A 19,960-nucleotide genomic window follows, 5' to 3' on the forward strand; every position below is an offset into this window, starting at 1 on the left:
AGTTACACTGGCGTAAATCAATTAAAATGTTTTGATATTTTGTTAATATTATCTTAAAATATAAAAGTAAATAAAACGACATTTAAATTAAAATTCCTTATAATATTTATGCCATATCAAAAGATTAATGACAATAGTAAACTGTATAATATTAAGATCACAACAAAACTACGTTTATTTTGCGATTTACAGAAGCGCTGGTATTTGAAAATAATGACGTTCATAAGTGCCACTTTGACGTTCATAAGTGCCACTTGTGGTCTAAACTGAATAAATATTTTTGATTGTTTTTTATTTTAATACAATTTATTTAAATTACTTATTGCTATTCATTTACTACTTATTTAATAAAATTTGTATTCACAATTGATACAACTTATCGCAAATTATGTGGTTCGAAATTTTGGCTACTTTTCTACATTTGTAAGCAGGCCAAGTGGTTCTCACTGGTTATCTTAAGGCGAGTACAGACTAGAGATTTCTATGTAATGTTCTTGCAAATGGTACAATACAGGTAAATGTATGACGTTTGGTTCGTGACTATCTCTTCTGCCCATTTCACTCGAGTCACTAGACATTTTATAGAGCGGCTCGTTGTTCTGTTACTACGAGTAAATACTCTAGTCTATAATCACCTTTAAAACTGCCGATTCGATGTTGTTTTGTTAACATGATTGTTATGGCGACAGACTTATGTAAGATGGTGGTAGCTAGCCAGGCGGACGTAGAACAAGCCTCACCACCAACCAAACCGAAAAATGTTTGCCCCCACTGGGAACAGAACCTAGGACCTTTGGGATGGTTTATTGTTCGTTCGTTCGTTTCAGCCAAATGACGTCCACTGCTGGACAAAGGCCTCCCCCAAGGTTTTCCACAATGAACGGTCCTGCGCTGCCCGCATCCAGGCTCTTCCCGCGACCTTTACCAAGCAGGACCTTTAGCAGGAGAACCAAAGTGACCGACATAGCTCGTAGAATGAGGGCTATCGTTTTAGCGCTCACCAGTTAGCGCCACTGTAGAGTAAGGTCCTGTCACTTGCTAGTAGCGAAGACAGTGGCGCCGACTGGTGAGCGCGAAAGTGGTAGGAGGACTATCGCATTTGCACTCATCAAGATGGCGCCACTGTAGAGTAAGGTCCTGTCAATCGCCAGGGGTGCCAACTGTTAAGTATAAAAACGATAGCCCTCATTGCTAAAATCAAGTGGCAGTGGGCGGGGCACATAGCTCGTAGAGACGATGGCCGTTGGGGCAGGAAAGTTCTCGAGTGGCGACCACGGGCTGGAAGACGTAGCGTGGGCTGATGGTTTATTGTAGAGTGAGGTAATGCATGTCTTGCTGCCCACTGTTGGAATCGTCTCCGGTACTCTTCTCTTCTTCCATCACCATGGGCGGCTCAGCTTTCTTCTTTCTTCTGTTCCTGAGGATGATAAGTGTTTGTGAATTAGTTTTTTTTTATCCACAACGAGGAAGCTCTTGGCCTGTATCTCACCTGACGGTAAGTGACGATCAGGCCGAAGGTGGAAGCGAGCTTCACCCGGAACCCTCAACCACGGAGGAACTGGCTATCTTACCTCTAACTGCCGGAACACAACAATGCTGTTAACATTGTTGTTATGGCGACAGACTTAGGTAAGATGGTGGTAGCTAGCCAGGCGGACTTAGAACAAGCCCTACCACCAACCAAACCGAACAGAAAAATCTGCCCCCACTGGGAATCGAACCCGGGACCTCTGCGTCTGAAGCAGATGGTCTTACCACTAGACCACAGAGGCGGTTATTGACACAAATAAATAAATTCAAGTCAATTTATCTTCCAGAACACGATATTCTAGTCAGAAAAACCAAATTAATGTTCACCAGTTGGCGCTACTGGCAAGTGATAGACTTTATTCGAGGCAATTCGATGAGCGCAAAAACGGTAGCTGTCAACCTGTAGATATTTTCAACTGCAAAGCGACTGGAACACGAACGAAAATCAGCTGCGCAAACGGAGCACAACCTACACTTTTGAGAAAAAGCTGACAGAAAACAACTCGAACATTTGCTGTGTTTTAATAACTTTAGTTTAATTAATGTGTCCGGACTTTTAATGTAAAGTGCATAAATCCGTTGTTTCGTCTTTTTTTTCGCGATACTGAATTGCACTTCAGCTGGAATGAAAATGGAGCGTAACTGGAGTGTGGACTGGAGATGCAACGCGAATGAATTGGCGACATTACAAATCAGAGCCCCGATTACGGTAATATTTAACGTCTACAATCCAGACACGCTTCTTCGATTCTGCGATACGATTGGTCAAAACAGCTAACGTACGCTGTTTTTTTTTTATGTTTTGACCAATCGTATCGCAGAATCGATGAAGCGCTTCTGGATTGGAGACGTTAAAAATGACCGTAATCGGGGCTATGTACTGGTACTCACCTCTTTGGGTAGGGTTGCTTGAGATGCAAGGTGCGGTAATGCAGTTTCATACTGTTGCTCTGCGTGAACCGCTTGTCGCACAGGCTGCAGGCGAATGGTTTCTCACCCGTGTGCGTCTGCGCATAGTAATGATACTTCAAAGTAAGCCTTATGGACATATTGCACATAGTCGACTATCGGGATTTATTAGTTCTTACAGCACGGATATAGAGAATTTTAAAAGATTTTTTTTTATATCCACAACGAGGAAGCTCTTGGCCTGTATCTCACCTGATGGTAAGTGACGATCAGGCCGAAGGTGAAAGCGATTTTCACCCGGAATCCTCAACCACGGAACTGGCTATCTTACCTCTAACTGCCGGAACACAACAATGCTGTTAACATTGTTGTTATGACGATAGACTCAGGTAAGATGGTGGTAGCTAGCCAGGCGGAATTAGAACAAGCCCTACCACCAACCAAACCAAACAGAAAAATCTGCCCCCACTGGGAATCGAACCCGGGACCTCTGCGTCTGAAGCAGGGAATTCAGAATTGAAGGAGTCAGAAATTGTCCGTCTACAAAGGGTTCCACTGGCACCTTTTAGATAAGTTTGAGACTGAAGGTCGAACATACTTCTGTGATATTTATATCCAGTTTTAACAGGCTAGTTTCCTAAAAAATTGTTTTTAGTCCGTCAATTTTAATATAAAAAAATATTGGACACATATACGCGCGACGTCACAAAGTGCTGCAGTTCTACGCACACACTGACGTCACGAGCCTTTTAGAACTTTGGCACGCCTTATCTCTTTACATTTTCATTAGTTTCAAAAAGTGAAAAATACGCGTCGAGTAGTTTTTGAAAAGCTAACTGACGGACTAATTAAAACTCTTGCTTTTTTACCCAGGAAACATCCCTATTGAGCCCAAATAAGTAGGTAGGCACCTGGATTTGGGCAACACAGAACCGGTCGTTGTGGAAATCCTTGAGGAAGCATTTGTCCAGTGGATTTTTGTTGGTCGAAAAGGACGTTTCAGCTCGGAATGACAACTTCTCAAAATGACAACCGGGGCGCAAAATGTCCACTTCTCGAAATGACAACTACTTAAAATGTCGACTTCGCTAAAAGACAACTTCCCATAATGTCCATTTCTCACAATGACAAATTCGCATTTGGTCAACTTCACATAATGACAACTCTAGAAGAACTAGAACTCTAGAAATAATGAAAATAAAATATCAACATTGACATTATGCGAAGTAGACCAAATGCGAGTTTGTCATTGTGAGAAATAGACATTATGAAAAGTTGTCTTTTAGCGAAGTTGACATTTTAAAAAGTTGTCATTTCGAGAAGTGGACATTTTGCGCCCCGGTTGTCATTTTGAGAAGTTGTCATTCCGAGCTGAAAGGGAAAAGCGTTGAAAAGGATGAGAAGTAACTCACCACCATATGCCTCTTCAGGCCGATACTGGAGTGAAAAGTCCTCGAACAGGAGTCGCAAGGAAACTCCTTCTCACGCGTGTGTATATTCTGATGCATTGCTACGCTGCCCGGCTGGAAGCAAATATTTGTTACAATCACATGATTAGGCACATAGCTTACGGGTCTTTATACAAACACAGATTTTGATTATTATGCAGAAAAGACAATAATTTTTGAATTATCAACAGAAAATTATCTATCATTTTAGCGGTCACCAGTTGGCGCCACTTTAGTGTAGGGTCACTAACATTTTAAGGGTCATTTGGAAGAACATTTACGGTTAATAGGCAACATTATAAAGAAACTAACCTTCATTTGCTAGTGGCTACGACGGTGGCGCCAATGAGGGCTATCGTTTTAGCGCTCACCAGTTAGCGCCACTGTAGAGTAAGGTCCTGTCACTTGCTAGTAGCGAAGACAGTGGCACCAACTGGTGAGCGCGAAAGTGGTAGGAGGACTATCGCATTTAATTTTGCACTCATCAAGATGGCGCCACTGTAGAGTAAGGTCCTGTCAATCGCCAGGGATGCCAACTGTTAAGTATAAGAACGATAGCCCTCATTGGTGAGCGCCAAAACAGTAGGACTATCGCATTTACACTCACCAAGATGGCGCCACTATAGAATAGGCTCATGTCAATCGCCAGTGGTGCCAACTGTTAAGTATAAAAACGTATCCCTAATCCCTATCCCTATATATCCCTAATTAATGACCCCAAGCTACCATCCTTATCGCTCGCGCGTAATTATGTTGCTGTCGCGCTCGCACACTCACTGCGGGCGCCCGTCGCACAGTCGCGACAGCAATATAATTACGCGCGAGCGATAAGGATGGGTAGCTTGGGGTCATTGGACAAAATTCTACGTGCTCACAGACCGGGCTTTAGTAAATAAACAAATAAATACTGACCGCTAAGGAAGCGCCGCAAATCTCGCAAATGTGTCTCTCGTTGGGCGCGAAGAACGAAGTGCGCGGGTGCTCCGCTAGATGGTGCTTCATGCACGCCGCTTGAGTCTCGAAGTGTTTGCCGCACTGGTGAGTAGATATTAAGATATTTTATACCATTTAATAAAGTATTTAGTATTAAATTAAATGTTCTTTGTTGCTTAGGGGGCGTCCATTAATTACGTGAGACAATTTTGGCTATTTTTTACCACCCCCTAATCTCACGTGAGATTTTCCAAAATGTCTATTTGCAATGTAAATAAGATAATCCATGCTTCGAAAATATTAGATTTTATAAAAAAAACTCGACATGCGTAAAAAAATTAAGTGAAATGATAAAACAAAACAACTTTTTTACTTTTAGTACAATTTTTAATTATTAGTTTACATTTAAATGTTTAAAATAGTAAACAACCGCCATGATGGGCCGGATTGGGCCGATGTTGCCACATGGTACCGATTACCCAGGAATTGGGATTGTAATTCCCTGATTCGCCAACACATTAAGCCTAAATGGCCGACAATTTTGTGATTTTTTATTTAACTAGGTAATCTTAGTTTCATATTAATTATTTATTTGTTTAACTTCTGATTTGGTTAGTGTATTGGCTATTTCGAAGAATTTACAAGGAGATTTAAATCAGATGATAGCAATACTACAGTTCACACTAAAAAGAGAGGTAGGGCCGCAGAGAGCGAGATAGATACAGTGTGAGTCACGTTAAAGTGTACATATGAAAATAGATGAAACTAGACCTATTTTTATCGACAAAAAAGAGGTCAAAAAAATTTTGAGATTTTTTTATATTTTTTTATAGAATTTTTTTTCTTCCAATTACTTATTGTAAAGAAAACGTAATAACTTTTAAACTAAGCGGTATATCCTGATAAAATAAAAACAGTAATAATGCTAAATAACAGGCGATACTAAAAAAATACATAAAATACACAAAAAATCCCAACAAATAAAAAAAAAGATACTTTTTGAAAAAAATCTGCTTAAAAATTCGTGTTTTTTTTGGTTATTTGATAAATTTCTCCAAAAAATGCCCCTATAACCGGTGGTTTTTAATACTTTGTATTATTCTCTATCGTATTATCTTTGTAAAACCAAAAATCGCATGTCTCTATCCCTATCACAACATTTGCTATGATCGTTTGAACAAAGGCCTGCCACAACATTATTCTCCGCTACAGGTAGAGACAATTTTAATTTTAACTAAAATGCTTATTTTACTTCGAAATCTTTTGTTTTTATTTGAAATCTAACTTGTCTTTATCAAAATTACAAATCTAGAGCCATTTTCAGTTTTGTTGTTAACGAAGCGTTGAATGCCGCGCCCGGAGAGGCTTAGTTCAAACGATCATTGCTAACGTTGTGATAGGGATAGAGATATGAGATTTTTAGTTTTACGAAGGTAATACGATAGAGAATAATACAAAGTAATAAAAACTACCGGTTATAGGGGCATTTTTTGGAGAAATTTATCAAATAACCAAAAAAACACGAATTTTTAAGCGGATTTTTTTCAAAAAGTATCATTTTTTTATTATTTGTTGGCCTTTTTTGTGTATTTTATGTATTTTTTTAGTATTGCCTGTTATTTAGCATTATTACTGTTTTTATTTTATCAAGATATACCGCTTAGTTTAAAAGTTATTACGTTTTCTTTACAATAAGTAATTGGAAGAAAAAAAAATCTATAAAAAATTTAAAAAAAATCTCAAAAATTTTTTGACCTCTTTTTTGTCGATAAAAATAGATCTAGTTTCATCTATTTTCATATGTACACTTTAACGTGACTCACACTGTATAAGTAGGTATTTGACTCAAGTTTTGTTCCAAACTCTGCCCTCCATTTTTATCTGTAGCTTCATGGAGGCAAACGAGCAGACGGATCACCTGATGGTAAGTGATTACCGTCGCCCATAGACACCCGCAGACCCAGGGCATAATGTGGCATAATTCTCCTATAGTAACCACTTCTTACGACATTCACGAAATTAACGTCAACTGAACAACATAAAACGTAAAATAAACGCTTACTTGATGACAGTCCGTTGGTTTTTTGGGTTGCCTCCTCGGTTTCCTCTTTCGGTACGATTTTATTGATGGTAACTTCTGTTCTGAGTTTTTGCTGTAAAATAATAGAAAAAGTTGTTATAATAATTAACTTTTAAAAAAAATAAAACCGACTTCAAATGCGTGAACACAAAAAAAAATAAAAATTAAAAATATTGCGTATAAAAAAGTTCATCCCCAATTTTCCACCCTTGGGGGTGAAATATTTTCTTCAAATTCGCATGAAACCACCATTTTGATAATACCTATTCAACAAAAAAATAATCGTTCAAATTGATTTATAATCGGCGGAGATATTGCGTATAAAAAAGTTCATCCCCAATTTTCCACCCTTGGGGGTTGTTTTTTCTATTATTAAATTTAAATGGGACCACCCTTGAGGTATTACCTATACGCCGAAAAAAGATTTGTTCAAATCGGTTCATAATTGGCGGAGTTATCGCGTAACAAACATAGAAAAAAAAAACATACGGGTCGAATTGAGAACCTCCTCCTTTTTTTTGAAGTCGGTTGAAAATACACTTTCATTACCATGGAAAAAGGGAACAGTAAAAGGTTTTTATATAGCATCTCCAATTATTTACCAAAATTTACTTATTAGTGTTAATTGTGAAAAATCTAAAACGTTAAAATAGCGGTATCGTTATAGCCAATGAGCTGCTGTCATAGTGACATTGACGTAATGTCACACTAGGATTAAACGTCAGAATAGAGGGACGCGCAGAGACGACTCCGCGCGCTTTTGTGGTAAGTGATGAATTGTATCTAAAATAAGGCAATATAATGTGAAAGATGAGTATCCAGTGTTTTATTTATGAGAATAGATCGACCGGCCTCTAATATTAGGTATTAGTCTTTCAAAATGTAATTAAATTCAGCAATAAGAATATTTGAAATATGTGAGATTTATCATAATAATTACTTTCTTCGCAGCTCGATGGTGATCTGAAAAGGAAAAACACAAATCTTTAAAAAATATTCGCTTCATCTACATTTACATTATAAAGGAAGTCGTACATTTATCAACCCGAAAAGGGATCGTAACCGTGTCAACTCGAGGCGGTCAGTGGGCTGAGTGTGAGTTTACATCAAACGCGCTCACTAGTGAGCTCGTTAAAAATGTATGAAAATTTTAGTTTTTGAATGTTTCCCGCTAGGGGCGCTGTACTATCGGCAACAGTGTTAACTGCCCATTGCCAGTCATGTCATCTCGTTCTATCGCAAAGAATCGCCATTTGATTAGAGCGAGAGCAAAAACGGAAATGTATAATTAACAGTGTGCCCGTGTGTACAATCCGTCATACATTAAATGTCATTTTTTGATGAAAACTCACACTCAGCCCTCAGTATTCTTTGTATGAAACTCCATACTGCAACGCACACTTAACCGCACCGTAACGTAAACGCCTCGCCTCGCGGTTGACAGCGCGAAAGGCGATACGATGTCGATCCCTTTCCGAGTTGATAAGTCTGCTATGAGCTTAACTCGTCGACTTTATTTATAAAGATATTAGCTTTCCGCCCGCGGCTTCGCCCGCGTAGAATTTTGTCTGTCACAGAAAAACAATATCGCGCGCGTCCCTATTTCAAAAACCGGGATAAAAACTATCCTATGTCCTTTCCCGGGACTCTAAACTATCTCTATGCCAAATTTTATCAGAATCGGTTCAGTGGTTAAGGCGTGAAAGAGAGACAGACAGAGTTACTTTCGCATTTATGATATTAGTATAGAAGTATAGATGGATACCTTTTCCTGAGCTTTCTTTCCAAGTATCTTCTTTGGCACTGAGTATTCGTCGTTTAGATCTTGTCTGAAATGTATTAAAAATAAATATTTAAGCACGTGACGTGTTTAATAAATGACGTCATAGGTAATCGTCACTAAAATGTTGAGTGAAATCACATTCCAACTACCCCCATTATGTGGTGTTCGGATTCAAAGAATTCGAACTTTTGCCCCATTTAAAAAACATTACTGACGGCAGATGGGGCAACAAGGTTTTGGAGTGGAGTAACCTCTACTACTGGAAAAATCAGCGTAGGATGTCCTGTCCACCCACAAGGTGGACCGACGACCTCATAAAGATAGCAAGAAGGCGCTGGATACAGGCTACTATCAACCGGCCATTATGGACGTCATTGGGGGAGGCCTATGTTCAGCAGTGGACGTCCTATGGCTGAAATGACGATAGCAAATCATTTTACTGTGATGTACAAATAAAGACGTCCTGATAAAGGTAGCAGGAAGGCGCTGGATGCAGGCCGCTACCAACCGTGCGATGTGGAAGTCATTGGGGGAGGCCTATGTTCAGCAGTGGACGTCCTATGGCTGAAATGACGATAGCAAATCATTTTACTGTGATGTACAAATAAAGACGTCCTGATAAAGGTAGCAGGAAGGCGCTGGATGCAGGCCGCTACCAACCGTGCGATGTGGAAGTCATTGGGGGAGGCCTATGTTCAGCAGTGGACGTCCTATGGCTGAAATGACGATAGCAAATCATTTTACTGTGATGTACAAATAAAGACGTCCTGATAAAGGTAGCGGGAAGGCGCTGGATGCAGGCCGCTACCAACCGTGCGATGTGGAAGTCATTGGGGGAGGCCTATGTTCAGCAGTGGACGTCCTATGGCTGAAATGACGATAGCAAATCATTTTACTGTGATGTACAAATAAAGACGTCCTGATAAAGGTAGCGGGAAGGCGCTGGATGCAGGCCGCTACCAACCGTGCGATGTGGAAGTCATTGGGGGAGGCCTATGTTCAGCAGTGGACGTCCTATGGCTGAAATGACGATAGCAAATCATTTTACTGTGATGTACAAATAAAGACGTCCTGATAAAGGTAGCGGGAAGGCGCTGGATGCAGGCCGCTACCAACCGTGCGATGTGGAAGTCATTGGGGGAGGCCTATGTTCAGCAGTGGACGTCCTATGGCTGAAATGACGATAGCAAATCATTTTACTGTGATGTACAAATAAAGACGTCCTGATAAAGGTAGCGGGAAGGCGCTGGATGCAGGCCGCTACCAACCGTGCGATGTGGAAGTCATTGGGGGAGGCCTATGTTCAGCAGTGGACGTCCTATGGCTGAAATGACGATAGCAAATCATTTTACTGTGATGTACAAATAAAGACGTCCTGATAAAGGTAGCGGGAAGGCGCTGGATGCAGGCCGCTACCAACCGTGCGATGTGGAAGTCATTGGGGGAGGCCTATGTTCAGCAGTGGACGTCCTATGGCTGAAATGACGATAGCAAATCATTTTACTGTGATGTACAAATAAAGACGTCCTGATAAAGGTAGCGGGAAGGCGCTGGATGCAGGCCGCTACCAACCGTGCGATGTGGAAGTCATTGGGGGAGGCCTATGTTCAGCAGTGGACGTCCTATGGCTGAAATGACGATAGCAAATCATTTTACTGTGATGTACAAATAAAGACGTCCTGATAAAGGTAGCGGGAAGGCGCTGGATGCAGGCCGCTACCAACCGTGCGATGTGGAAGTCATTGGGGGAGGCCTATGTTCAGCAGTGGACGTCCTATGGCTGAAATGACGATAGCAAATCATTTTACTGTGATGTACAAATAAAGACGTCCTGATAAAGGTAGCGGGAAGGCGCTGGATGCAGGCCGCTACCAACCGTGCGATGTGGAAGTCATTGGGGGAGGCCTATGTTCAGCAGTGGACGTCCTGTGACTGACATGATGATTACACCGGTCAACAAAAAAAAATTTTTTTTTGCGCATGGATTTTACTTATTATATTCTGATTATATAAGCAAATTTATATAAAAAAAGTGCGATTACAAATCGAAAATATTTGCTTTTTAAGAAGTTATAGCGATTTGAATTTTCCATCTTCATAGTAGAATGTCTCTAAAGATGCACGTCCCATTCTCATTGGGATATATTTATAAATAATTATGGGGGCTTATTCGCAAGAACAAGGGGCACGCTTTCATCAAAATATAGTGAGATTTGAGAGACGACGTTACCAAGGCCAGTATACTGAAAGCATGATAGGGTTAGATTTTTATGCGAAAAATCTTCTATGGAACATGACAGGAAATTAGAACTTTTCATTTTTAATAAATATTTGGACTCTATTTTAAATTTTCTCTTGTGAGAATTAATCTTAAATGGATGTTTGTTATGTTTTAATAATAAGAAAGAATGAAAGAAAGAAAGAAAAAAATATATTTGGCAACCAATTGAATCATCTCTATGTTCACGTTTCATACATTCATTGATATGAATTTTTCTATTTTTTACACATAAAAGCAAATTCAGAACAATTTTTTGTTGTTATTCTTATTTCTAAGTCATAAAGCAATAAAAATAAGCTATGCATAACCCGTGCGCAAAAATGCTGTAGACAGTTGTTATGTATAAATAAAGAATCATTCTGTATCACTTACTCTGCTCCTTCCAAGTGCATAGCGGAGTGGAACAGATGCTCATTGTACGCTTTTCTAGTCTCGAAGCGAATGTTGCACTTCTCACAGAATGTGTTCACCTCTTCGTCGTCGTCCGGACTCTCCTGCGTTGAAAGAATCTTATATTAGTGTCGTAAATAAATTGCTTACTACTATAAACTCGCAAGCCTTGCAAGCCGAACAAATTGCAGAAGTAGCTTGCGCTAGCCCCCTTGACCAGTAGAAAAAGGGGATAGTTGTAATGTCGAAAGGCCTTTTTTGTGTGAAGTTACGAGGAATTCGATCCAAAAGTGCCACTTTTCTAGACCTACGAATAAAATCACATTTTTTACGAGTGAAACACACGAAAAATTACGCATTTAACACCTCGTTTTGGCAAGAATTTTGGTGAAGAATAAAATTGTGAAATGTCTCACTACTACCGGATTTGACAACACACGCGTTTTAGGCCGTCTAAAAGAAACCCGGACACTGTTATTGTAATTTTCGGACTGACTGTACCACGGACGAAAATATTGTGCAAATGCGGGTGGGTGAAGAAAATTCATCGCGCCAGAGCAGACGACGCCGCATCTCTTCAGTCTGCCCGCGACCGTGACTCGTGCAACCGAGTCGAAACGTCGGGAGGGTAAATACCTTTTTACCTTTTTAAAGTATTTGTGTTGCCAAATCCCGTAGTAGTGAGAATTTAGTAAAAATGCAACATGAAAGTTTAAAATATTATAATTGTGAATGTGTTGTGAAATAAAGTGAAATACAGTGCGGAGCCAACAGCGCAACGGCGGCAAACCAGGTAAGTACTTTTTATTTTTTTTATTTATTTGGCTTGCAAAACTGGGTACAATCAAATGTCACGCAAAAGTAATAAGTGCAAAATCAAGTCCCACTTCATACTCGACGTAAACATAGCATACAAAAAGAAACAATTTAACCACCTTATTAAGATGAAATCACTGTTAGATAAACCAAATCTTACGTTCATTTTTCGCGCTTGCTAGCGCTGAGAAACAAAAAAATTATTATTACCAACAACTGTTGTCGGCGAGGTCGTTTTTGCTAACTTCAATACGAGTACCATTCATTTTTAGCAGTGTCGTGCAATGTTCTTTGGACCAGGGTTTACATAATGTCGTGTCCTTCTTCTATCCACTCGGGGAGATGAATAGGCCGTATAAAGTCTGGTCGCCGAGCAGATAGAATTTCGTCCAATAACCCCAAGCTACCCATCCTTATCGCTCGCGCGTAATTATATTGCTGTCGCGACTGTGCGACTGGCGCCCGCAGTGAGTGTGCGAGCGCGACAGCAACATAGCGCGAGCGATAAGGATGGGTAGCTTGGGGTCATTGGACGAAATTCTATGTGCTCACGGACCAGGCTTTACTCATTTGTACTTTGGTAGTACGTAGGTAGATACTAGTCGTGTCGTGTACTACTCACGATCTCGCTGTGGAAGTGCTGCAGCTTCTTATGCTGGCTGAGCCCGGCGACGCTGACGAAGGACGCGCCGCACGTCGTGCACACGTGCTCGCTGCGGTGCGTACGCAAATGCGTGTAATATGTCGAACTGTGTCTGTAACAATACGGCAAGGTTAATCCATGTATTCATTAGGCAACATTTGTTGATAAACTGTTTATGACTAGTGTGAAACAAGTTTATCATGAACAGAGGTTTCTGAAACTTGGCCCTACACTCATAGCGGGGGAGCACGGCAACATGTATCTTATACAAACAATGTTTCATCACCTATGTTTATGAACTGTTTATAAACTGTTTACAGAGATGATGAAACATTGTTTATAAACAGTGTTTATCAACAAATGTTGCATAATGAATATATGGCTTTAAGGTCATATAAACCCGGAAAGTGACACACCGTAATCACTGTACCGACTTGCTGTCGAGCGGAAGGCGAAGCGTTTACGTTACGTTACGGTGCGGATAAGTGTGCGTTGCAGTACGGAGGTTCATACAAAGAATACTGACCGCCTCGAGTTGATTCGGTTACGATCCGTTTTCAGGTTAGTAAGTGTGCTTCGTGCTTTACTCCGAAGAACGTTATCCAAATCAGTTAAAATAAAGAAACTCGGGACATTTTTTATATCACATACATTATGTACTCACTTGCTCGCTTGATATAAAAAATGTCGCAATGAGACACCGTGTTATCTCTCTCACGCAATAAGAGGACATAAGTTCCTTACTTCTGAGCGCCTTCATTCCACCAAGTTTATACATTTTACATTAAAACTGTGATCGCTTACCTGAACTCCTCATTGCAGTGAATGCATTTCCTAATAATTCCGTTGTGATAGTCCTCGTGTAACAAAGCTGTGGTTCTGAAACAAAAAACTATGTTATTTTTATCTTTTTGCAAATCACACTAGAGCAGGGATGGCGAACCTTTATTTATCAACGTGCCACTTTTCTATAAAAAAATGTTTCACGTAGTCATAGACATGACATCAAACAACACCTAACGCTATCAATGAGGGGTACGATACCCCAAGTGGCGCCACTGACAAGTGACGGAACCTTCCTCAAAAGTGGAAAATACGATGGCCTTTATTCAAAACACATTATTAACTTTTTTATTTTATAGTGAACTAGGTTTCCGCCCGCGGCTTCGCCCGCGTGGATTATTGTCTGTCACAGAAAAACTTTATCGCGCGCGTCCCTTTTCAAAAACCGGGATAAAAATTATCCTGTGTCCTTTCCCGGGACTCAAAATATCTCAAAATTTCATCAAAATCGGTTCCGTGGTTTAGGCGTGAAAGAGAGACAGACAGACAGACAGAGTTACTTTCGCATTTAAAATATTAGTATAGATAAAGCCTGGTCCGTGAGCACGTAGAATCCCGTCCAATGACCCCAAGCTACCCATCCTTATCGCTCGCGCGTAATTATGTTGCTGTCGCGACTGTGCGACGGGCGACCGCAGTGAGTGTGCGAGCGCGACAGCAACATAATTACGCGCGAGCGATAAGGATGGGTAGCTTGGGGTCATTGGACGGGATTCTACGTGCTCACGGACCAGGCTTTAGTATAGATATGATACGCGTACCATTGGTTCGTCGTCCCTGCACTAGAGCTTCAGATAAAAGCCATGGTCAGGACACAAAGTAGGTTTTACCAGGCCTGTTCATCTCCGTGAGTTTACATCGAAAAACAAAACACGCACGATGGCCCACCTACAGGATACTATTCGACAAGGCCTCACATACGAGCGAACATTGACTCACGCGTATTCTTGTGTATGATGGAAGAAAATAAAGAAAATGGTGTACTAAATACTGTGCAGTATTAAATTTAACTGCCTAAATAATAATAAAAACACAGAATGTACTTTTTTAAGTTGCCTCAAGACACTGAGAGGTAAATAAGTAGTTAATATTATTCATGATAATTCATGCTAAATCATGTATTTCCTCCGCCATTTTCCGCAGTTTGGCACCTCACGTCACATCATTTTACCGAAGTCAGCCCTATAGCTTCGGCGCAGTGCCGATCACTGACGTTTGTCAACAAAACGGTGCTTGACTCTTGAGACAGGCTAAATTACACCATATTGTTAATGACATTGAGCTTACATTTTTTTAAATACCTTCGCGAAGTAAAACTTCTGTACGTAGTACTTATTATTATTATGTGGTTTTACTCACTCGATAGGACAGACCAGGTCGCATCTCAGACACTGGAACTTGGTGAAGTGTGAGCGCATGTGCTTGCGTAGTTCGCAGTCCCATTTGAAACGCATGCGGCAGAAGCGGCACTCCATTGGGCCTACAGTCTGTAAATTATGTAGTGTAATTACTTAACACATCATACAAACTCACATAGTCTCACAAGCTATGCTAGCCTCAGACCGCTTGCACGTAAAAAGTCGCCGGGTCTACACAAGAATTCGTATCGTTTCTACACACGAACCGTGTACATTGCTACGGCGCTGACCAAGAAATAATTCTTGTCTGCGCTAGATACATTTTCATAGCTGTGTAGTGTGTGACAAATTTTCGTAGCTAGGTCCCACGAAATTCTTGTCTTGTCAGACAGACACGGTAATTTTTTTTTACGACATCTTCAGGGTGTTATTCTATGTTTCTAGAATGACACAGCAAAAAACATGATAACTTTCCATATAAAATATTAAGTAATAGAATCCTGAACAACAGAGGAAATATTATGTGAAACTTATAAATTGAAGGAGCTAACTTTTCCAAATAAATACAAGTGATGGGATATGCTTCTTGCATTTGCTTGTACTATAACATTGTCGGTGGACGCGAGGTACTTATGCCGGCGTCACTAAGCGGAAATCTAAGCAATTTTATCTATTTTAATTTCATTACATGCTCATTATTGATAGATGTTTAGGAACCTTACACAATTAGAAATAAATAGTATAGAAAAGCATACTCACTTCATTATGCCTCAAATGCCTATGCCTTTTCAACATGAGCTCTTTCGAGAATCCTTTAAAACAGTCTGTGCACTTGAACGACGCTGCCAAATACTTTGGGTCGTCTGCTTTAGCCCTGAAATCTTTCACTGCCTCTTCTTCCGACAAATTAAACATCTTCCAATGATTAGCATCCAGGAACTTCGTCTTCGAAACAATCTTGTATTTCTTAGCATTACGAGTAATAGGTGCTGTATGTGATCGTTTACTTTTCTTTACTGGCTTTTTCTCATTCTTTAACGGCTCATTTTCAAGCACTGTGACTTCTTTTTTATCCTCTACGAATACTGTTGTGGAATCAAGTGGATTTTCAGAATCTACGGCCATATCAACTTCATTGTCTGGTAGTACTATGCATTTCTCATCAATTGAATTACTTTCATCGTTAAAGATCTCCTGATTATCAGTATCCGATAATGACTCATTGCAATTGTCTTCGTCATATTCGTCTTGTTCTTCTTTTATGAAGGTATCCATGTCGTCTGAAGTGACATACTCCACTGGGAGAACTACTAATGTAGACTGGAGACCGAGAGCTTTTCTGTCGACTTTGTATACTGATTCATATGTGACCTGTAATTTGAACAGTGTGCTTAGACGCTGTTTAGTCTGTCATACATTTGATTTTTTACAAAGTCGCTATCAATTATGTTTTATGTAAACTGGTAATAAGCACACAGTTAATTATTCTTTCTTCTATTTGCTTTCATTTAAAACAAGCGCTACTAAGAATTGTTGAAATATTTTATGCATTATTCACAATATGTACTAACTGTAAATAAGTACAACAGAAATCTATCTATTTAAATACAAATTGTTACTCACTGGACCTTTCCACAGCATCTCTTTGAATGCCTTTTGTCCTCGGTAACACTTTTCCTTGAACTTGTGAAACTTGTGGAGCATGGTGGCACATTCATAGCAGCAGTACTGTGGTAGACCATCATCATAATCTAACTGAAAACAACAATAGTACAAAATGGCTTTAAAGAAACCTCAAGAACTTGTTTACATAAAGATTAGACTGAGCTATTGGATGGTAGGAGTTATAGAATGGGTTCAGACTTTGTATATTACAAGGGTTCGCTTTTAATTGCAATATTTATTTATCTACACTAATAAAAACCCGCCGGGAAAAGTCACAAAATACTTACAGGGTTTTTTAGTGACGAATAAAATTTAATTGTATTATTAGGCGGTTTATTTACAATTTAAGGATTTACGGATAATTAATTAGGCGGTTAAATCTACGGTACATTGCCTAATCGGAGTAAAAATAGATTGTGCCGGCTTGTAGGTATCGACAAGAGAAAACGCATTGGCCGAAAGGATCTTGAGAAACCTTTACCCAGTAGCCTTAATATGTATGTAAGAGTAAAAATACTTACTTTTAGCGCCATAACTTCTTCATAATAATACACAAGCTGAAATTGATCGAGCCTGTAAACCTTCGCCTCTGTTCGAAGGCATATCCTGCATATCTTGAGGTCAGTCATACTGGAACGTTAGTTAATTGACTTTATCATGAATTATTGTTTACTTTTATCAATTGAAAAACTTATTTCAATCATCCAAAATACGACAAAGCCCATCGAATTACGAAAGGAAATCACACGCGAAATATTGACATTTTTTTTTGACAATGACAACAAGACAGCGGCGGCGCGAAATTAAGGCGTTTGGCCGAAAATACATTTTGTTAGAAAAATGGCGATCGCCATGGCAACTGCCACCGAAAACTTTTCATCTTTTCGGCGAAGATACGTTTGTTAACTTCAATAGTGAAGTTTTCCATACATTTCTTTAACATTGGTAGTACCTACTTACCGCTAAACGAAAGCCATATTCTTATTAGCACTAACAATTCTATTTTCGGCCAAACGTCTCCATTGACAAAATCAAATCGAAGAGAAATAGGGAAGTGCGGTATAATCGAAAATCGATTTAATGTCTATTTACAAACCGTGTAAGAAAAACAAACAGCCTTGTAATTTAATAAGAAATACTATTGATTTCATTCATTTTTCAACCGTCGGATATGTCTCTCCCAAAAATAAAATTGTGATTTTGACATATTTCCCATACAGAGCCCCGATTACGGTAATTTTTAACGTCTCCGATCCAGACGCGCTTCATCGATTCTGCGATACGATTGGTCAGCGTAATGATCAAAACAGCGTACGTCAGCTTTTTTGACCAATCGTGAGACGTTAAAAATTACCGTAATCGGGGCTCTGGTGATGTAATCAATGTAGGAGTCACCCATTGGTTTGAGCATGAAGCTTTATCTATAGCTTCATGGGTTTGAGGTGCCAGAGCATACAAATCTGAAGATTTGAAGTCTCAGCGTTTGACTGTCACAAACATTCTATGGTCACAAAATACACCCTCCCGTGTCGCTCCCATACTTCAGCCAGTGACTCAGTTAAGTGATACCTATAAATTAAATTCCCTACTCTTAATAATAATAATGTGCACCACTTTCACTTTTGTCGATTATTTTGCGCTTAAAACGGCCTCTACGTGTTGGATCTGTATCCCCACGCAAGCCTTATAACTTATAAAGGACCGAGCCACTTTTGACCCGTAAGCTCCAAAGCGTACAAACATAATAATAAATAATTTATTTCAGACTTTCATCCATAGTTTGTTAGTAGGGATTAGTAACAATTTTTCCTTATGTTAGTTGAGTTAGTGCACATCACTTAAATTAAAATCAATCAAAGGAAAATAAAACCATCATTTATCTTCTAATTGTATTATATTTGTATAATGTAATCTATTTAGCAGTGACAATATTTTAGACGTATAATCTAAAATTACAATACACGTACTAATAATAATTTAATCTAGGTACACAATCAATAAAATATATACTAGGCAGTATCTGAATCTGTATTGCTGAAATATTTTAGAATAAATATTACAATCATAATAATTATTAATTATCTACTTATATGGCGCTTAATTCATAAAAATAGAACAAAGCTGGAGTGATATCACTTTGTAGATCCCTAGTTTCACAATGGTTCGATTGTTTTGTTCGGTACTGAACCGATACATAATAATTTTTTAAAGGCTATGTTCACACTATCGATTGCATCACGCTGTGTTTGTACACGGCGGAGTTATTGCTTACAATCTTAGAAATCGGCTCCTTAATCTTAATGTACAATCATTGGCGCACCTACATGCAGCCCAACATCATGAGGTGGGTTCTTATACACTTAAAAGTATAGAAACTATCTAGTGTGAACACAGACTAAAAATAAATAAAATGTAGTTTGTTAAAGAACAATAGGGATGTTTCCTGGGTCAAAAAGCAAGAGTTTTAATTAGTTCGTCAGTTAACTTATCAAAAAATACTCTACACGTATTTTTCACTTTTTCAAACTAATGAAAATTTAAAGAGATAAAGCGCGCCAAAGTTCATAAGAAGAGGCCCGTGACGTCAATGCGTGCATAAAAGTGCCGCACGTTGTGACGTCGTGCGGGACTTCAACGCACCATAACTATGTAATTATTTGTTAGATTAATAAATAAAAATATATGTGTCCAATATTTTTTGATATAACATGACGGACTAAAAAATTTTTTTTAGGAAACTAGTCTATTGACAATTTCGATTTGTCCAATCATTCAGAAAGAGATGAGAAACGGTTGGGCAGTGAAAGTTTAAAACATTGGTAGGAGATAATTGTAACAACTCCGTACGGAAAAGACAATAAATAGGAAAAGTCCAAACAAAAATTGACAATGTTACGTTATCAAAAGTATGAACAAGCCTCATTTGTATAAAACAAAGCCTAAATGGGCGTAATCATATTATTATTATACAGGTGAGTATACACTAGAGCAGGGTTGACCGGTCGATCGACTATTAGTCCAGTCGATCGTGCTACATGATTGTGTACTAAACCATGCTGTTTCATTTAAGATTTCAAGAAGTATGTAAGTGGTAGATCGCCCAGGGTTTTGTTAGTAAACATTAGATCTTATGCCTAATCAAGTTGGCCACCCCTGGACTAGGCATTTCCTTCTAACAGAGCAACGAGCCGCTCACACGTGTCACACGACCCCCCTAGTATGGAAAAATATTTTGCCCACGCATTTTATAATGTTACTAAGATGTTGTAGGGACCGAATAT

General features: G+C 39.3%; 1 protein-coding gene across 1 annotated transcript; it reads right to left on the reverse strand.

The window, feature by feature from the left end:
- Positions 1-688: 688 nt before the first annotated feature.
- On the reverse strand, positions 689-17,413 carry LOC135082876 (zinc finger protein 93-like). The gene is made up of 13 exons (XM_063977641.1): positions 17,201-17,413; positions 16,638-16,769; positions 15,774-16,385; positions 15,016-15,143; positions 13,618-13,692; positions 12,793-12,925; positions 11,337-11,458; positions 8,660-8,729; positions 6,883-6,975; positions 4,800-4,922; positions 3,852-3,962; positions 2,422-2,537; positions 689-1,417 (listed from the first exon to the last, which is right to left on the reverse strand). The coding sequence occupies exons 1-13, from the start codon at positions 17,306-17,308 to the stop codon at positions 1,306-1,308; spliced, it is 1,935 nt and encodes a 644-aa protein (XP_063833711.1). The 5' UTR covers positions 17,309-17,413; the 3' UTR covers positions 689-1,305.
- Positions 17,414-19,960: the final 2,547 nt, after the last annotated feature.

Source organism: Ostrinia nubilalis, chromosome 22, assembly GCF_963855985.1.
Source record: "Ostrinia nubilalis chromosome 22, ilOstNubi1.1, whole genome shotgun sequence".
Lineage (NCBI taxonomy): Eukaryota > Metazoa > Arthropoda > Insecta > Lepidoptera > Crambidae > Ostrinia > Ostrinia nubilalis.